Source organism: Oncorhynchus clarkii, chromosome 6, assembly GCF_045791955.1.
Source record: "Oncorhynchus clarkii lewisi isolate Uvic-CL-2024 chromosome 6, UVic_Ocla_1.0, whole genome shotgun sequence".
In the NCBI taxonomy this organism is placed as follows: Eukaryota; Metazoa; Chordata; class Actinopteri; order Salmoniformes; family Salmonidae; genus Oncorhynchus; species Oncorhynchus clarkii.
This window is the reverse complement of record NC_092152.1, coordinates 72,224,989-72,245,056: the sequence shown is the minus strand read 5'-3', so window position 1 is coordinate 72,245,056 and position 20,068 is coordinate 72,224,989. Positions and strand designations below refer to the sequence as shown.

The 20,068-nt window shown below is 41.5% G+C and overlaps 1 protein-coding gene across 3 annotated transcripts in view; it reads right to left on the bottom strand.

The window, feature by feature from the left end:
• Positions 1-20,068, bottom strand: part of LOC139411571 (tubby protein homolog) — a 125,051-nt gene that overhangs the window by 14,453 nt on the left and 90,530 nt on the right. For 2 of the 3 annotated variants that reach the window (XM_071158107.1, XM_071158106.1), the window contains exons 2-3: positions 18,736-18,787; positions 11,612-11,774 (exon numbers count right to left, since the gene is read on the bottom strand). In XM_071158107.1, the coding sequence (XP_071014208.1) occupies positions 11,612-11,774; positions 18,736-18,787 (215 nt within the window). Of the gene's footprint in view, positions 1-6,528; positions 6,667-11,611; positions 11,775-18,735; positions 18,788-20,068 lie in introns of all 3 variants that reach the window. The other variant, XM_071158105.1, reaches the window with a different exon arrangement.

Genomic DNA, 20,068 nt, shown 5'->3' with positions numbered 1-20,068 from the left:
GGGAAGCTTGTGGAAGGCTACCCTAAACGTTTGACCCAAGTTAAACAATTTAAAGGTAATGCTACCAAATACTAATTGAGGGTATGTAAACTTCTGACCCACTGGGAATGTGATGAAATAAAAAAAAGCTGAAATAAATAATTCTCTCTACTATTATTCAGACATTCTTAAAATAAAGTGGTGATCCTAACGGACCTAAGAGAGTTAATTTTTATTAGGATTAAATGTCAGGAATTGTGAAAAACTGAGTTTAAATGTATTTGGCTAAGGTGTATGTAAACTTCTGACTTCAACTGTATGTTAAACTGTAATCAAGATTAAAGACTAGTAAACTGAGGAACATTTTCACTCCGGAGCACAATGTCCATCTCTTTGCCTACTCACACCAGTGATAAACACACCACCACAATATGGTTAAATCCTATCAGATTTTGGAACCATTCCTATTGGACTCCTATGGGATTCTATCTTTTAGGATCCTACAGGATGGAATCCCCCCCCCAAAAAACTATCATATTTTAGAACCCGTTTTGAACCCTATCATATTTTAGAACCCCATAAAATCCTCTACGATAGGATTTATAGAATAAAATCCTATAGGGTAGGTTCCAAAATAATTCTCTATTGGACTATAATAGTTAAAAAAAAAATGGATCTGGGGGATTTTTTTGACTAGGATAGCCTTTTCAGAAATGATGCACAGATATTTAGTGTCAAATTTACACAACGGTTATAAATGAGGCCTCCTGGTCATTACTGCTTCAAAGCCACTGACATACTGTTTTTCCTCATCCTCTTCTGTCTCATCACCATAGCAGTGCAACAAGCGATTAAATGAGATGAGCCAGATGAAATCACGGCCGGTAAAACGCACATTTTGAAAGAGTGTTTTATTGCTCCCAACTGAATTAGTGACTGTCTTTTTAACACTGTGATTACACAAGAATTACTGCTGCTTTCAGAGGGAGATTGCAGCCTTTTGTTAGTGTGACATTAGCGACGCAGCCAACCCTCATCTCAGAGAGATGTGTGCGACGAGGTAAGCCATCATTCCGTAAGAAGAAAGGGGTCATATCGGTGTTGAATGACGTCGTGACTCTGGTCTGAATAATCACTAGCCCTAAATGAATCACATTGGAGGACAAAACAATAACATTGAACAGATGAGTAAGTACTACAAAAGCATCCTGAGATGACAAACAGCCATGTTACCTACACTACCATTCAAAAGTTTGGGGTCACTTAGAAATGTCCTTGTTTTTGAAAGAAAAGCACATTGTGTTATTTTTTAAATAACGTCAAATTGATCAGAAATACAGTGTAGACATTGTTAATGTTGTAAATGACTATTGTAGCTGGAAACAGCAGATTTTTTATGGAATATCTACATAGGGGTACAGAGGCCCATTATTAGCAACCATCACTCCTGTGTTCTAATGGCACGTTGTGTTAGCTAATCCAATTTGATCATTTTAAAACGCTAATTGATCATTAGAAAACCCTTTGGCAATTATGTTTGCACAGCTGAAAACTGTTGTACTGATTAAAGAAGCAGCCTAGTTGAGTAGACTAGCTTTAGACTAGTTGAGTATCTGGAGCATCAACATTTGTGGGTTCAATTACAGGCTCAAAATGGCCAGAAACAAAGCCCTTTCTTCTGAAACTCATCGGTCTATTCTTGTTCTGAGAAATGAAGGCTATTCCATGCAAGAAATTGCCAAGACACTGAAGATCTTGTCCAATGCTACTCCCTTCACAGAACAGTGGAAACTGGCTCTAACCAGAATAGAAAGAGGAGTGGGAGGCCCCGGTGCACAACTGAGCAAGAGGACAAGTACATTAGAGTGTCTAGTTTGAGAAACAGACGCCTCACAAGTCCTCAACTGGCAGCTTTACTAAATAGTACCCGCAAAACACCAGTCCCAATGTCAACAGTGAAGAGGAGACACTAGCTCTACCTCAATTTTATCAACACGTCTTCTGCGACACAAGGCGCGCTAAAACTCTAAACCGCTTTTTTTTACGCATACAAGCCCCTCCCTTGTCCTCACTTCGGCAAATCTGACCACAACTCTATTCTCCTGCTTCCTTTTTTACAAACAAAAGCTCAAACAGGAAGTACCAGTGACATGCTCAATACAAAAGTGGTTTGATGAAGCAGACGCGAGGCTACAAGACTGTTTTGCTAGTACCGGCTGGAATACGTAGGTTTCATCCGGTAGCATTGAGGAGTTTACCACATCGGTCACAGGCTTCCTCAATAAGTGCATAGATGACGTCGTCCCCACAGTGACTATAGGTACATATCAAAACCAAAAACCATGGATTACAGGCAATATCCACACAGGGCTAAAGGTTAGAGCTACCGCTTACAAGGAATGGGACACAGACATAGACGCATACAAGAAAGCCCGGTATGACCTCGGACGAGACATCGAACATGCAAAAGGACAATATAGGAGAAGGGTTGAATCCTATTACACCGACTTTGATGCTTGTCGTACGTGGCAGGGCTTACAGACAATAATGTATTACAAAGGGAAACCCAGTGAGATGCCCAGTGATGCAGAATGCCCAAATGAGCTAAATGCCTTTTATGCACACTTCGAGGAATACAACACTAAGACTTGTGTGAAAATCCCAGTACTGAGTCGATGTGCAATAGTACAGGGTAATTGAGGTAAATGTACATATAGTTAGGGATGAAGGGACTAGGCAACAGGATAAATAAACAGTAGCAGCAGCGTTGTGATGAGTCAAAAGAGAGTGCAAAAAGGGTTCCAATCTCAATTGCACTTCACACTGCCCCATCCTACCTGGACAAGAGGGAAAATAACTATGTGAGAATGCTGTTCATCGACTACAGCTCAGCGTTCAACATCATATTCCCCTCCAAGCTCATCACCAAGCTGGGCACCCGGGGACTAAACACCTCCATCTGCAACTGGATCCTGGAATTCCTGACGGGCTGGCCCCAGGTGGTGTGGGTAGGCAACAACACCTCTGCCACGTCGACCCTCAACACGGGGGCCCCTTAGGGGTGTGCACTTAGTTCCCTCCTATACTCCCTGTTCACCCTCGACTGCGTGGCCACGCACGACTCCAACACCATCATCAAGTTCGCTGACGACACAAAAGGTGGTAGGCCTGGTCAGCAACGGCGATGAGACAGCCTACAGGGAGGTCAGACTTAGCAGTATGGTTCCAGGACAACAACCTCTCCTTCAACGTCAGTAAGACCAAGGAGCTGATCATGAACTACAGGACAGAGGGGAAAGCACGCCCCCATCTACATCGACGAGGCTGTAATGTAGCAGGTCGAGAGCTTCATGTTCCTTGGCTTTCACATCACTAAGGACTTCCTTGGTGTCCACACACCCGCACATCAGTGAAGAGGGCATGACAGTGCCTCTTCCCACTCAAGAAGCTGAAAAGATTTGGTATGAGCCCTCAGATCTTCAAGGAGTTCTATAATTGCACCATCAAGAGCATCTTGACTGGCTGCATCACCGCTTGGTATAGCAAATGCACTGCCTTCGACCGCGAAGCGCTGCAGAGGGTGATGCGAACACCCCAGTACATCACTAGGGCTGAGCTCTCTGCCATCCAGGACCTCTATATCCGGCGGTGTCCGAGGAAAGCCCTAAAAATTGCCAAAGACTCCAGCTACCTTTGCCAGATGGTAGCAGAGTGAACAGTCTATGGCTAACGGTACCAAAGCATCAGCTCTCAGACCAACAGGCTCCGAGACAACTTCTACTCCCAAGCCATACGTCTGCTAAATAGCCACTCTATGCACACTCACATCTATGTACTGTATACACACTATATTCACACACTACACTGACACACTCACACAAAACCCACACACATACACACACTTTTACACTCATCATATGCTGCTGCTATTCTGTTCTCTATTTTACTCTTATTATTATCATCATCATCTATCCGGATGACTAGTCACTTTATCCTGCCTTAATGTACATATCTACTTAAAATACCTCGTACCTCTCTGCACATTGATCTGGTACTTGTACTCCCCATATATAAATTCAGCAAAAAAAGAAATGTCCTCTCACTGTCAACTACGTTTGTTTTCAGCAAATATATAATATGTAAATATTTGTATGAACATAACAAGATTCAACAACTGCGACATAAACTGAGCAAGTGGAATAGCCCTAGCCCTCACCCTCCGGTCCAACAAGTCCCAGACGTGCTCAATGGGATTGAGATCCGGGCTCTTCGCTGGCCATGGCAGAACACTGACATTTCTGTCTTGCAGGAAATCACGCACAGACCAAGCAGTTTGGCTGGTGGCATTGTCATGTTGGAGGGTCATGTTAGGATGAGCCTGCAGGAAGGGTACCACATGAGGGAGGAGGAGGTTTTCCCTGTAAAGCAACAGCGTTGAGGTTGCCTGTAATGACAACAAGCTCAGTCCGATGATGCTGTGACACACCGCCACAGACCATGACGGACCCTCCACCTCCAAATCGATCCCGCTCCAGAGTACAGGCCTCGGTGTAACGCTCATTCCTTCGACAATAAAGGTGAATCCGAACATCACCCCTGGTGAGACAAGACCGCGACTTGTCAGTGAAGAGCCTTTTTCTGCCAGTCTTGTCTGGTCTAGCGACGGTTGGTTTGTGCCCAAAAGCGACGTTGTTGCTGGTGATGTCTGATGAGGACCTGCCTTACATCAGGCCGACAAGCCCTCAGTCAAGCCTATTGCAGACAGTTTGAGCACTGATGGGGAGATTTTGCGTTCCTGGTGTAACTCAGGCAGTTGTTGTTGCCATCCTGTACCTGTCCCACAGGTGTGATGTTTGGATTACCAATCCTGTGCAGGGGTTGTTACACGTGGTCTGCCACTGCGAGGACGATCAGCTGTCCATCCTGTCTCCCTGTAGCGCTGTCCTAGGCGTCTCACAGTACAGACACTGCAATTTACTGCCCTGGCCACATCTGCAGTCCTCATGCCTCCTTGCAGCATGCCTAAGGCATGTTCACACAGAGGAGCAGGGACCCTGGGCATCTTTCTTTTGGTGTTTTTCTGAGTTAGTAGAAAGAACTCTTTAGTGTCCTAAGTTTTCATAACTGTGACCTTAAATTGCCTACCGTCTGTAAGCTGTTAGTGTCATGACGACCATCCACAAGTGCATGTCCATTAATTGTTTATGGTTCATTGAACAAGCATAGGAAACAGTGTTTAAACCCTTTACAATGAAGATCTGTGAAGTTATTTTGATTTTTACTAATTATCTTTGAAAGACAGGGTCCTGAAAAAGGCACATTTCTTTTTTTGTTTGCTGAGTTTAGACCCATTAGTGTGTTCACTTATTCATCTTGTGTTAGTATTTTTTTTATTTTTAATAATAAAAAAAAATATGCATTGTTGGGCAGGGCTCGTAAACAAGCATTTCAGACAGCCACTGGCAATTTATGTTATTTTTAAAATAATGATTTAATTTAACTTGGCAAGTCAGTTAAGAACATATTCTTATTTACAATGACGGCCTACACCGGTCAAACTCGGATAACGCTGGGCCAATTGTGTGCCGCACTATGGGGCTCCCAATCACGGCCGGTTCTGGTACAGCCTGGTATCGAACCAGGGTGTCTGTAGTGACGCCACAAGCACTGAGATGCAGTGCCTTAGACCGCTGCGCCACTCAGGAGCCCAAAATACATACAGTATACTGTACAGTATACTGATTTGATTATTGAAGCTCAGAAGCTGAGAGAGACATCAAAGTGAGGGAGCACAATTTCACACTTCCATTTTAATTCATGCTGCTTACGTATGAAGTCTGTATCAAGGCTAAGGAGCGTTTCAGCAGCCACTAAGGTGTTTACTTGGCAGGCAGAGAGAACCGACTTCTCTAACATCATTACTTAGATTAGATTTTGGGCAGACTTAGCACCTGAGTGCATGCTTCACTTCTCTGTAAGGGCAGCTTGATTAGCTTTAGAATGCCACTATGTGCCACCAGAGACCGAAACATGAACAGAACTGAGTCCAATCCAGCTTGAGGAGGTTTGAAAGGATGAGTGTGTGAATGAGACGCATACAGCCAGGTGCCTGATGGAGCATGGGGAAGAGGCATAATAACATGGACTTTTTAGAGCTCAACTCATTAAGACAATACAGCAATATAATACAGCTATCAAAGGAGATCAATTGGGAGACAAATACGTGGTCTGGTGGCCATGCAACTAATTTCACATGCAATCTGTTTTACTCTACATGATACCAAAGTGGTATCTCTTGTTCTGCACAACACTCTCACATTGTGCATTTCATTCTGGCACAAAATATGAAAATTCATCCTCATTGAAAACCTGAGGATTTCAATTGGATCGTTTCATTTCCATCACGGTAGGAGACAGAGCTGAGCCAGACTGAGACGTGCTGTACAGTTGACCAACAGACAGAGAGAGAGGACCATGCATGCTGCTGTAGCCTGTCTGTCTCTCTGTCTGTCTCTCGGTCTGTCTGGAGGCAGCAGCAGCAAGCCTGACCTTTGTGCTTCCCCTTCCTCTCCTTCTTGCCGCTGCCTGTCTGCGGGGTGGAGCTGGTCGATGCCTTGCCCTTTTTGGCTGAGCGAGGAGCCTGGTTGTCCGCTACCACCTTCACCTCCTCATGTTCAGCTTCTTGCACTACGTACGGCACGGCAGGAGCCAGTGGACAGAAGGAGTTAGCAGGCAGGTGGGGGGAAATGATGAAGATAAAAGTAAGAGACTAAACAGAAGGGTACTGTCAGTTAAGGTTAGCCTATAGGGAAAGAGAAAGAACAGGTAAAGACAGAGTTAGCAGAGGACACTATGCAAGGTTATATGAAGCAGACACACAGCAGAGGCGTTTTTCTTGCCTGGGAGAGAACACTGTTTATCGCCTCATGTCAAACAAGTCATGAATGTTCTAGCTCTGTGAAAAGTGCAAATGCACAGCGCACGCTCCTCCCAGCAACATGTTCCAGGATTAGATGATAACAAATGCATACTGTAGCTACAGTCCCTTGAAATTGGCACTTTGATTCTAACATGTTTATCTTAATTCTATCAACTGCTTGGTTGCCTTAGTATTTCCCATACAGCCTCCTCTGTTTTGCAGAGTGTCAGTGAATATACAGTGGTGTGTCTCTATTCTCGTAAAAATTCAGAGCCCAGATCCGTCACCGCGGAGACATTCACAGTCTCATTGGGGGAACCCATTTCTCTTCTAATTATTCCAAACAGCTTCAAGGGGAATAATAGAGCAAATGCTTCAACATCTCCGAGCAGAGAGATGGAGAGACCTGTATTCATGACCTGAGGTTACTGTTAGCATATATGGAAACTAACAACTGGTAGGCCTACATACTCTGTTTCAGATAAGCATGAGTCTGAAGTCAGTTTCTGAACTAGGTTCAATTAATCAGTCTAGTCCACCTAAAATATTCTGTTAACAATGTCACTCTATATTTGGGGCGGTCAATAATATACAAATATTTTCCAGGTTTTTCTGCTTTATGATTTATCTACTGGATGCTAATCTGATTTATAGCAGAAGAAACATGCTATTTACAGTGTCAACAAAAAGTATGTGAACCATTTGGAATTACCTGGATTTCTGCATAAATTTGTCATAAAATGTTATCTGAGCTTCATCTAAGCCACAACAATAGACAAACACAGCCTGCTTAAACTAATAACACACAAACAATTATACGTTTTCATGTCTTTATTGAACACCCCACATAAACATTCACAGTGCAGGGTGGGAAAAGTATGTGAAGCCTTGGATTTAATAACTGGTTGACCCTCCTTTTTGCAGAAATAACCTCAACCAAACATTTTCTGTAGTTAGGGATCAGACCTGCACAACGGTCAGGAGTAATTTTGGACCATTCCTCTTTACAAAACTATATCAGTTCAGCAATATTTTTGGGATGTCTGGTGTGAACCGCTCTCTAGAGGTCATGCCACAGCATCTCAAATCAGTGATTGAGGTCAGGACTCTGACTGGGCCAATCCAGATGGCGTATTTTATTCTGTTGAAGCCATTCTGTTGTTGATTTACTTCTGTGTTTTTTGTCGTTGTCCTGTTGCATCAACCAACTTCGGTTGAGCTTCAATTGGCGGACAGATAGCCTAACATTCTCCTGCAAAATGTCTTGATAAAACTTGAGAGTTCATTTTTCTGTCGATGATAACAAGTTGTCCAGGCAGCAAAGCAGCCACAAACCATGATGCTCCCGCCACCATACTTTACAGTGGGGATGAGGTTTTGATGTTGGTGTGCTGTGCCTTTCTTTCTCCACACATAGTGTTGTGTGTTCCTCCCAAACAACCCAACTTTAGTTTCATCTGTCCACAGAATATTTTGCCAGTCGCGCTGTGGAACATCCTTTTGTGAACCCCAGATGTGCAGTAATCTTTCTTTTGGACAGCAGTTGCTTCTTCTGTGGTGTCCTCCCATGAACATCATTCTTTTTTTTTAGTGTATAACGGATCATAGACTCGTCAACAAAGATGTTAGCATGTTCCAGAGATTTCTGTAAATCTTTAGCTGACACTAGGATTCTTCTTAACCTCATTGAGCATTCTGCGCTGTGCTCTTGCAGTCATCTTTGCAGGACAGCCACTCCTAGGGAGAGTAGCAACAATGCTGAACTTTCTCCAGTGGACTGATGAACATCAAGGTTTTTAGAGATACTTTTGTAACTATTTCCAGCTTTATACAAGTCAACAATTCTTAATCTTAGGTCTCTTTAGTTCAAGGCATGGTTCACATCAGGCAATGCTTCTTGTGAATAGCAAACTCAAATGTTGTGTTTTTTATAGGGCAGGGCAGCTCTAACCAACATCTCCAATCTCGTCTCATTGATTGGACTCAAGGTTAGCTGACTCCTGACTCCAATTAGCTTTTGGAGAAGTCATTAGCCTAGGAGTTCACATACTTTTTCCAACCTACACTGTGAAAGTTAAAATGATGTATTCAATATAGACAAGAAAAATACAATAATTTGTGTGTTATTAGTTTAAGCACACTGTTTGTCTATGGTTGTGAGATCAGATCAAATGTTATGACCAATTTATGCTGAAATCCAGGTAATTACAAAGGGTTCACATACTTTGTCTTGCCACTGTACATGGTATACTTTGAAATGACATACTACAGTACTTCTTTGAAAATTCCAGAAAGTACCACTTATAGTATAAGTGCAATATCATTTTTCAATGAATCCAGATAGGGTACGTAAATAAAAGCTGGAATAGGACTGTATGAAACAGCATTTCCACTTAATACTGAACTTAACCTTTATTGGATATTATCTGAAGGATATACTGTAGATGTGGAAATGCATACAGTTTAAGGTTAATCAGATGGAAATACGAAAGGTACAGAGAACACGTGCCCAACTCGTGCCTCTTAGTGAGTGCTGAATTGATTCTTAAAATAGAGCCAAGAAAAGAGAGAAAAGACGGGTTAATCTAAGGATGGTGAAAAATAAGGACAGGAGAGAGATTCTATTTTTATCAAGACCAAACAGTGCGTATGCTTCCTTCACTAACAGCGTAGTGCCATCTGTGTGTTGTTAAGCATAAGGTATGAATCAAGGGACTCTCTCCATATGTTTGCTGCTGTACTGAATGAGCTCAAAGGCATCTTTTTTGACATCTTTGGAAGGATGTGGCTGAGATTGCAACGGGAAACATTCAGAGAAGTTCAAAGCTTCTGTGTCTTCTGTGTATAGCAGGGGCTGTTTGACTAGTGTCAGAGGGGAATATTTTCATCAGGATGTACACTCACTGAAGGAAGATGAATCATATACTTTGTATTGACGTCAGTCTACTCATATGCACTGAGCTGTTTCTGAAGCTTTTATATACAGTCATCTCCAAAATGATTGGCACCCTTTATAAAGATGAGGAAAAAATACTGTATGAAATAAATACAAATACTGAGATTTATTGTATGCAAAATTAGTTATTTAATAATAATACAATTGCTCAGAGAAAAATATTTAGTATAACAAGTAATAAAAAAAAATCTTTAAAAGACAGGCGTCGAAATTATTGGCACCACCTGTTTTCAATACTTTGCGAGGATAATGGCACTGAGCTTTCTTTAATGTTTTATGAGATTGGAGAACACATTGGGAGGGATCTTAGACCATTCCTCCGTAGAGAATGTTTCCAGATCCTTGATATCCTTCGGTCCGTGTTTATGGACTCCCCTCTTCAATTCAAACCACAGGTTTTCAATGGGGTTCAAGTCACAGCCCCATAACATCAAAGATCCCCTACCATATTTTACAATAAGTAGGAGGTTATTTTCTGCATACCACTGTGTGTGGCCGAAGAGCTCCATCTTCGTCTCATCTGACCATAGCACCTGATTCCAATCCAAGTGTCAATGCCTTTAGCAAACTCCAGGCATTTGCTGGTTGCTCTCAATGAAGGCATTTTTAATGGCAACCCTTCCATATGGCCTATTGGCATGGAGGTGGCATCTAATTGTAGATTTGGAGACCCCAATATGCGACCAAGTTCTGTAATTGTCCAACTGTGACCCTTGAACTTTCTGCCTACCGAACCATCTTCCTCACTGTGCGTGGGGACAAGCTACAAATTTCCTCTACCAGGCAAGTTTACCACAGTTCCAATGGTTTTAATCTTCTTAATTGTTGCCCTAATAGTGGTTAATGGTATATTTGAATTTTCAGTTCTTTTTTTGTACCCATTGCCTGATTTATGTTGTGTTGGGCATTGTCTTCCTCTCCAGCAGCCAGCCATCCAGGCTGTGCTGTGTGGATGCATGGTCTGGAGCACAGACTCAGTCACTCTGATTTGGGTATTAAGACTGTAGCTAAAGTCCGTCTGTGGAGATCAGTGGCCCAATCTCCACAGCACTAACACCATCTCTGCTCTATCTGGAAGGACTACTGCAGAGCTCTGACCACTAGAGTTTTATAGTTGAAAGGCATGTACTGGTAAATCCTGCAGTCTCTCTCACACAAAGACACAAAGTTATTTAATGAATAAAGTATTACATGTTTCTTTTGCCAACCTTGACATGGTATTGATAGATATCTCAGTATTGTACCTATGCAGAGCATTAAGTTAAAAAAGTCACTACAGTAGAAAAGTTTTCCTTTGGCCCAGGAGCTAAGAATCAATAGATGAACTTGATCAAACAGTGAGCGGCGCATAAGGACAAGAACATGGATACAGTAATTCAATCAGCCATCTTTCACAAGCACTCTATGTGAGTAACCTGGATCAATACCACCCGGTCATGGCTGTGAATAGCCCTTGAAAGGGCCCCATGCCGGAGCGTTACTGGACATCTCTGTAATTGCCCGGCACCACTGGAGCAGCTTCCTCAGAGATGAGAGGAAGCGGGTTCCTATGGTAAACAGCTGTTGATAGAGTCCTGGGTATCCAAAATGGCATCCTATTCCCTATAAAGTGCACTATTTTTGGACAGAGCATATATAGTAGTAGTATACAGAGCCTAGCCAAAGGTAGTGCACTATATAGGGAATAGGGTGCCATTTGAGATATTACCCTGGTAATAGGGTCCTGGTGGTGAAAGGATCCTGGCTGGCTCTCTTACCGTGGTAGATGGTGCTCCTGTTGCTGCTGAGGTAAGACTCTACCAGGGGAGCCTGCTCCTCACACTGCTTGGTCCTGCGGGCGCGAGACCGCCCGTCCACGTTGGACTGCACCATCAGAGGCTCCTGTCTCTTCTTCTTCTGCTTCTGCTCTAGGAGAGCTCGCTGAAACACACACACACACACACACACACACACACACACACACACACACACACACACACACTTCAATGGTGTTCAATTATTTTGGTATTATGCACAAACATACCTTCTAATATTGTGTCATATATAATACATTAACATGGATAGATATTTTATAACGCTAATGTTTTACCTTCACACACACACTCTTTTTCAACTAACCTTGTGGGGACACAAAATTCCATCCCATTCAAAATCCATTTTTCCCTAACCCCTAACCTTAACCCCAAAACCCAACCTTCACCCTAAACCTACCCCTAGCTCCTAACCCTAAATCCCCTAGAAATAGAATTTGACCTTGTGGGGAATAACAAAATGTCCCCAGATAAACGTTCTACCACAGCGACCATGTTATTTTTGGGAAGCCTATTTGATTCTGAATTCGGACATATAAAGTTCGTATGTGAAACTGAAATTATGCATCTAATAAATAGTTTTTTCGAACTCATTTTACTCATTACGCATTGCATAGAGGGAAGCTTGCGCTGGTGGTGAAACATGCGCACATCCAATACACCACTGCAGTTGACATAGCTGACATAGCATCGCAAGCCAATCATAGAATTTGAAAACAAAACCGAAGTAAATCATACAATCTGGCCAGGTGGAAGTCAATGGTGGAAAAACGCCCAATTGTCATACTTGAGTAAAAGTAAAGATAACTTGAGTAATTGTCTATTAAGTTATTCACCCAGTAAAATACTACTTGAGTAAAAGTCTAAAAGTATTTGGTTCTAAATATACTTAAGTATCAAAAGTAAATGTAATTAATAATATATACTTTAGTATCAAAAGTAAAAGTATAAATAATTTCAAATTCCTTCTATTAAGCAAACCAGATGGCATGATTTTCTTGTATTTTGAATTCACATACAGTGGGGCTTATTAAAATACTTATTTTCCACCATAATTTACAAATAAATTCATAAAAAATCCTACAATGTGATTTTCTGGATTTTTTTTCTCATTTTGTCTGTCATAGTTGAAGTGTGTGAGTGGGACCATGTTCCTGTCCTGCTAAGCATTCAAAATGTAATGAGTACTTTTGGGTGTCAGGGAAAAAAGTACATTATTTTCTTTAGGAATGTAGTGGAGTAAAAGTTGTCAAAAATATAAACAGTAAAGTACAGATACCTAAAAAAACAACATAAGTAGTACTTTAAAGTATTTTTACTTAAGTACTTTACACCACTGGTGGATATCAAGATTTTTATTTGGTAACGTCGCACAGTGTGACATGTAATAATCATCAAATACTGACTCCTATGTCCAGTGTGGGAAGGCCTTTAAATCACACAACTGACCAAAGATAAGCCTGAACCATCAGCTGCAGAAGTGACCAGTATATGAACTCTCTAACATCATTCACACACTGACACATACAAACCAAAAATTCATATTATCCTTATCCGGTAGCTCAATAGAATCTGTGTCATTGCACAAATTCATTATCCTACTTTCACACTAAATAATTACTTTCCTTTTCCCACAAGAGCCAATTAAATTTACGTCATAATCCTAGTTTTGAGCAGTCACAAACTTTTTAATTTCCTGTAAAATTCAGCTCTCCTGAGGGCACAGTGTGTTAGAGCTCCACACCCTCAGTTCAAAAATATAGAAAGCTAGAGCAAGAAGAGTTGCTTCAAACCTCCGCTTAGCACCGTCTCAGAAACACCTCCTCAGAGCCAGAAAAATGCAACGTCTTCTGCTTCTGTAATTAATGTTTCAGGACCACTGCCCCAATCCGTTTCTCCTCAGCTCTATCCCCCCTCTCTGGCAATGTGGAAATCTACATTAAATATTACTACAGCTTGGGTATCCCTTCCATCCTGCTGCAGTCAGCAGTCATCTGAGATTATGTAAGTTTACAAACAGAGGGAGATCCCAAGGCTGGAAGCTCATCAAATATTGAGAGAATCCCTGATGAAGCAGGAACACCACTAGACTGTACTCTGCTGTACTGTTGTCTGCTGTACCAGTACAGAGTTCCCTTAATCTAAACCCATGTCTGTGTCCTAGTTGTCCACCCCTTTCCCTAAGTGTGCACTTGCACACTTTCTGTAATGAATCGAAAAGTATTTGGATTGGCTAGAAGGAGTTTCCATGATAGGAAGTGTGCAAGTGCACACTTTGGGAAAAGGGTGGAGAATTGGCATTGTGTCATTTAGCCCATCACTTCAGCCATGACCAGAACACAATGTCTCAGCACACTCTAGCAGTGAGTGTGGAGGAGGAGGAAGCCTGAACTAAGTTAACCAGGAGGAACCATGGAGGAGCTCTATGGCTGTCCAAAACATCACCAGTCACTGTACAGTGAAATAACCAACTAATAAGTTATGTCCTCTTCCTACTCTGCCTCCTCTCTCTTCACTAACAAGATGTTGTCCTTCTCTCATGCACAATGCCTGATAGTGCGTGTACAGCCAGGAGGTTACCAAGAAATTCACAATTTGATAAGCATGGGAGGTGAATAACCAACATGTGCCACCTTTTGGACCTAAAACAAAATCGCTACAGCATCAGGACTGGTTATGCAACTTGCTACAGTAACTCTTGACATTTCGAGGAACAGACTTTTCAGGATTGAAGCTGGATGTGAATCCTGCTTAAGGAACACTGTTACTTGGGTACCGGTCTCAGTAATGCAGTATGAATATCCATACCCACTTTGATATTCAAATAATGGCTTGTTCAGCAGGGATACCACTATAGGTGAAGAAAAAAAGAGCAAGTGTTTATCTTTCTTTTGCATAGAATATCTTTGATTTGATATGTTCCTCGGTCTTTTGTGGAAAAGCAGTACATTTAATATTATGTTATTTAACAAACAATTCCTCTAAAACAGATCTTCTCTGAGAATAAAATGCTAAAGTGGTGTGGTTACAGCAGATGGACAGTTGGTTTGAGCTTTCTTTCAGTCTTTGCCAAATTGATGCAATCACAGGCTCCTTAAGTTCTATAGCAAGAACGCATGATGGAGGTCATACTGTACATGTCATGCTGAACAAACTTACAATGCATTTCCAAATAACACATTAGGGCCAACGAAACAACAGTGCCCCATTCCTTTTCAATGGAGGGAAGTGAAGTGGACGAGGGGAACGTTGGGCGATGCGAGCATGGGAAAGGGAGCATGAACAGGGCGTCACCAAAGTTGGGGAAAGCTGAACTTTATACAAATACTCTGTGATATCGCGACACTATGAACCAATCAAAGCTCACTATAGCTTCCAGCCCCTACTGGATTGGCTGTTGATACCTAGCACGCTTGCTAGCACCCACATGAGGGAGAAGCTAGAATGGATATCCAAATTATTGTGTTATGCGGAAATCCCATCAGCCTCAGATCCTTCTGTCTTCATATGCAAAGCAGCTGAGCATTAATGGTAATTCTGTCCTCAGCTATTGAGTGACCAAGCCATGGGAATTTCATGGATAATAGACTCACAGTAAAGACAACCACATAACCAAAACCTCAAACTCAAGGCTCAAACCAATGTAACCAAAATCTATTTGACCAGTATGTCCCATTACTGAACATGACAAATGGTTTTGCAAGAGGGACCTGGTCAATTCTGCAGAAAATCTACAGAGATACACAGACAAACAGAACCGTCTGCAGCACACCAGACTCCTGGTACAGACTATAATACTGTCTCATCTCCTCTGTCACTAAAATCACACTGTGTGAACCCAACGGGAACTCCCTGAGTGAATACCAGCAGGCCACTGCAGCGCTGCAGTGATCAGGATGGTTCTTACAAAGCTACAAATGCCCGGTCGTCCCATCTTCAGTCAGCTGTTCATTCCACCCCAAAAAATAGAATACAATTTTTTGACGGGTTTGAAGGTTATTTTATTTTCATGATGGTCTTCATCCATAACTGTCAGTCACACAGTTTTACAGTAATTATGCCAGCCCTAAGCACAATACGGTATGAAAGTGATGCGTAGTTTTACAGTAATTATGCCAGCCCTAAGCACAATACAGTATGAAAGTGATGCGTAGTTTTACAGTAATTATGCCAGCCCTAAGCACAATACGGTATGAAAGTGATGTGTAGTTTTACAGTAATTATGCCAGCCCTAAGCACAATACGGTATGAAAGTGATGCGTAGTTTTACAGTAATTATGCCAGCCCTAAGCACAATACGGTATGAAAGTGATGCGTAGTTTTACAGTAATTATGCCAGCCCTAAGCACAATACGGTATGAAAGTGATGCGTAGTTTTACAGTAATTATGCCAGCCCTAAGCATAATACGGTATGAAAGTGATGCGTAGTTTTACAGTAATTATGCCAGCCCTAAGCACAATACGGTATGAAAGTGATGCGTAGTTTTACAGTAATTACGCCAGCCCTAAGCACAATACGGTATGAAAGTGATGCGTAGTTTTACAGTAAGATGTTTTTGAACGGTGTTCAATGGGTAAAATCGTAGCACAATTTGCTTCAGCGCAAAAACGTCATAAAAGGCCTCTCGCAGAAGTAAATTAATCCACAAACAGAAATATAACTTGATATACAGTGAGCTCCAAAAGCATTGGTACAGTGACAATTTTGTTGTTGTTTTGGCTCTGTACTCCATCACTTTGGATTTGAAATGATACAATGACTATGAGGTTGAAGTGCAGACTGTCAGTTTTAATTTGAGGGTATTTGCATCCATATCGGATAAACCATTTAGAAATTACATAACTTTTTGTACATAGTCCCCCCATTTTAGGGGACCCAAAGTATTGAGACCTGAATGAATTGTGAATAATGATGAGTGAGAAAGTTAGACGCACAATTTGCGCATCTGTAATTACCTCACTCATCATTATTCACGATTCATTCAGGACTACTCATAATCATGGTAGCATCCACATTAATGTAGAAGTGTTCCGAACCATATTCTATTCTTACTTACAAAAAAAGTGACTCCAAAATGACACAATACATTATTTACCATTCATTTCTATTGGGCACAAAATAATCTGCAACAAAACCAAAACAAACAGCAAAAGCATCCAACAAATGTGTAGCGTCACAAGTTTGATGTAGTCATTGTGGGCTATGAAAATGGGACCAAATACTCAATATTCTACTACTTTAACACACAAGTCAATTTGTCCCAATAATGTACAAAAAGTGCTGTAATTTATAAACGGTTCACACGATATGGATGAAAATACCCTCAAATTAATGCTGACAGTCTGCAGTTTAACCTCATAGTCATTGTATCATTTCAAATCCAAAGTGCTAGAATACAAAAAAAAAGTGTTATTTTCACTCTCTGTTTTCACGAATTTGATGACATAATCATCAAACACATTCAAGGATTAGGGGATAGGACCTGGAAGAATGACGTAGGATGACATCACTCATATAGGTGAGTGAGTTTTGCAATGTTCATTAAAACCACTCCCATGTTTATTAGATCACTTAACAATTAGCATCTCCAACCATTTCCTGACATTTAATCCTCAGAAAGCATTGCAGATTGATTTGTGTAAGCAGTGTGGAGTAGTGTTAACTTAAATGCTTGAAAGTCTCTCTGCTGATTTGGTTTATGTTAATGTAGTACCGTAAACCCTAATCCCCTGTCTATCCCTTTAATCCACTACGATTAGCCTCAGATCATCATTTGGAAAATAATCTCCTGCAATTTGTTCCTACATTACATTTCAGGAAATGCAATAAATGTAACATGTAGGGAGAGGTTGCTGATGTAACCCAGAATCTTGATGGAATTACACAGGGCTGATGAAAATATGTTAATCAATGAGTCTCTTGAGTGTGTCACTGCTGTCGACGCCATTTTCTACGCTGGTCAGGTTTGAGACATCACTTTGCTAAACATCTTTATCATGTATCATGGACATCAAAACAGCACAGAAGTGGCAAAGGCTGATTGGCATTATTACACATTATAAACTGGGTGGTTTGAGCCCTGAATGCTGATTGGCTGAAAGCCGTAGTATATCAGACCCTATACCACGGGTATGATTTCCTTTTCTTTTTTTTACTGTTCTAAATACGTTGGTAACCAGTTTATAATAGCAATAAGGCACCTTGGGGGTTTGTGGTATATGGCCAATATACCACAGCTAATAGCTGTATACCACACCTCCTCTGGCCTTATTGCTTAAGTATAACACTGATCTCCTTAAAAAACAATTAGCCAGATAAGCTGGCTTTGATCCCTGCCTTAAAAAATATATAGATTGTTTTTAACCAGGTATGCCAGTTGAGAACAAGTTCTCATTTACAACTGCGACCTGGCCAAGATAAAGCAAAGCAGTGCGACAAAAACAACAACACAGAGTTACACATAAACAAATGTACAGTCAATAATACAATATAAAAATATATGTACAGTGTGTGCAAATGTAGAAGAGTAGGGAGGTAAGGCAATAAATAGGCCATGGAGGCGAAATAATTACAATTTAGCATTAACATTGAAGTGATAGATGTGCAGATGATGATGTGTAAGTAGAGATACTGGGGGGCAAAAGAGCAAGAGGATAAGTAACAATATGGGGATGAGGTAGTTGTGTGTGCTATTTACAGATTGGCTGTACAGGTACAGTGATCGGTACGCTGCTCTGACAGCTGATGCTTAAAGTTAGAGAGGGAGATAAAAGACTCCAGCTTCAGTGATTTTTGCAATTCGTTCCAGTCATTGGCAGCAGAGAACTGGAAGGAAAGGAATAATCAGAGAGATGGAATTATTTTCTACCATGAAAACCAGGTGTGTGAACTTTCTAGTTCACAGAAATTTAGCAATTATTGTGCAACCCCGCTGTAGAGTGTATTCTTCCTCGCTTTTCCTCACACTAAAGGGCTCCTCTACCAGCCAAGGAACAACAGATGAGGTTCATATCAATAAGTGGCTGAGCTGCTCTACTCTGGTACAGTACAGGGACATGGGAGACTTACCTGTCTGTCTAGCTTCTGTTGGCGGAGGTTGCTGCCCTCATCGTCCAAGGTACTGCAGAGAGCGAGAGCGAGAGAGAGAGAGAGATGGTTAAAACAAAACCTCTTTCCATTTCTTTGACATTCTACAGAACAGACACACACTCCAGATAAGAAAAACATGAGTTTCCTCTCCTGTTTGATACACTACGAGAACCACTTGGAAATTATGGAAAAAGGTGATACATTAATCTCTGTCATGAAGCTTTCCTGTGAAGCAGAAAACAACAGGTGATCTCTTGAAAATGCAGTGTCTGTCACTGGAAGAGACGTAGTAGTTATTGGGAGTGACATGTCATGTAGCCTAGGGAGCGACACATAACTCTTACGATTACATTACAAAACGTGTAGAATGACATCATACAGTCAAAACAGCATGTATATGAAGTACTAGGGAAAAGTCTAATCATAATCACAATTGGACGTTGATCTAACGTCTTTATCCTGTGTGATCGGACTATAAAGGCAATGGTAACGCTCTGTCTCAGCCAGTCGCCATCTTTCCCATCCCTCCCACCCCCAAACACGCGCAACCTCTAAATCAGCAATGACACACTCCCTGATTGCCCAATCACTCTGTGTTGCTTGGCATTGCCCAGACCATTTAAACTAAAGGGTTCTTAATTAAAGACAATAAGAGGCTGAAGGTCAGGGGAACAGTGGGGGAGTGGGGCGGGGGCGCACGTGTGTGCCACATACACTGTACATCTCCCTTTCTGAAACACACACAGAAAAACACTCACTAGCGACAGTCAGCAATCAAGTGTGTGAATGTGTTTCAGACAGGTAGATAATGACATAAAACACAGCTGTTACAATGAGGGTCAACTACCGCATTACGATAGAGAAGACATGTTAATTGATATGCATCAGTGGTAAGCTAGAATGTGCATTAGACACCTCTACTCTTCTTGCCCCCACCAACGCCCATTGATGTCAATAACAACGTAGTCTGAACAGTACCCATTGACCCCTCAACAGTGATGCATCAATGCTCTCCCTATTGGGAACAGCGCTGGTGAAGTTCCTAGTGAGTGTGTTATGTGTTTTACCTGCAGTGCAGAGGGATGTCTTAGCAGATATTCTATTTTGATGTTCCCTCCACAGAATAGGGTTTGAATGTTGTGCTGTCTACCAGCATCACGTGAATAATCAATGAGGATTGTCATCGTAAAGAAAACAATTAGCTCAAATGTCTTACATTACGTTTTACATAATAAAACAGGGACATATTGTTTGTCTAATACACTCAATATGATACAGGTTTCCAATGGCATTTCTCTGAAATCATGCCAAT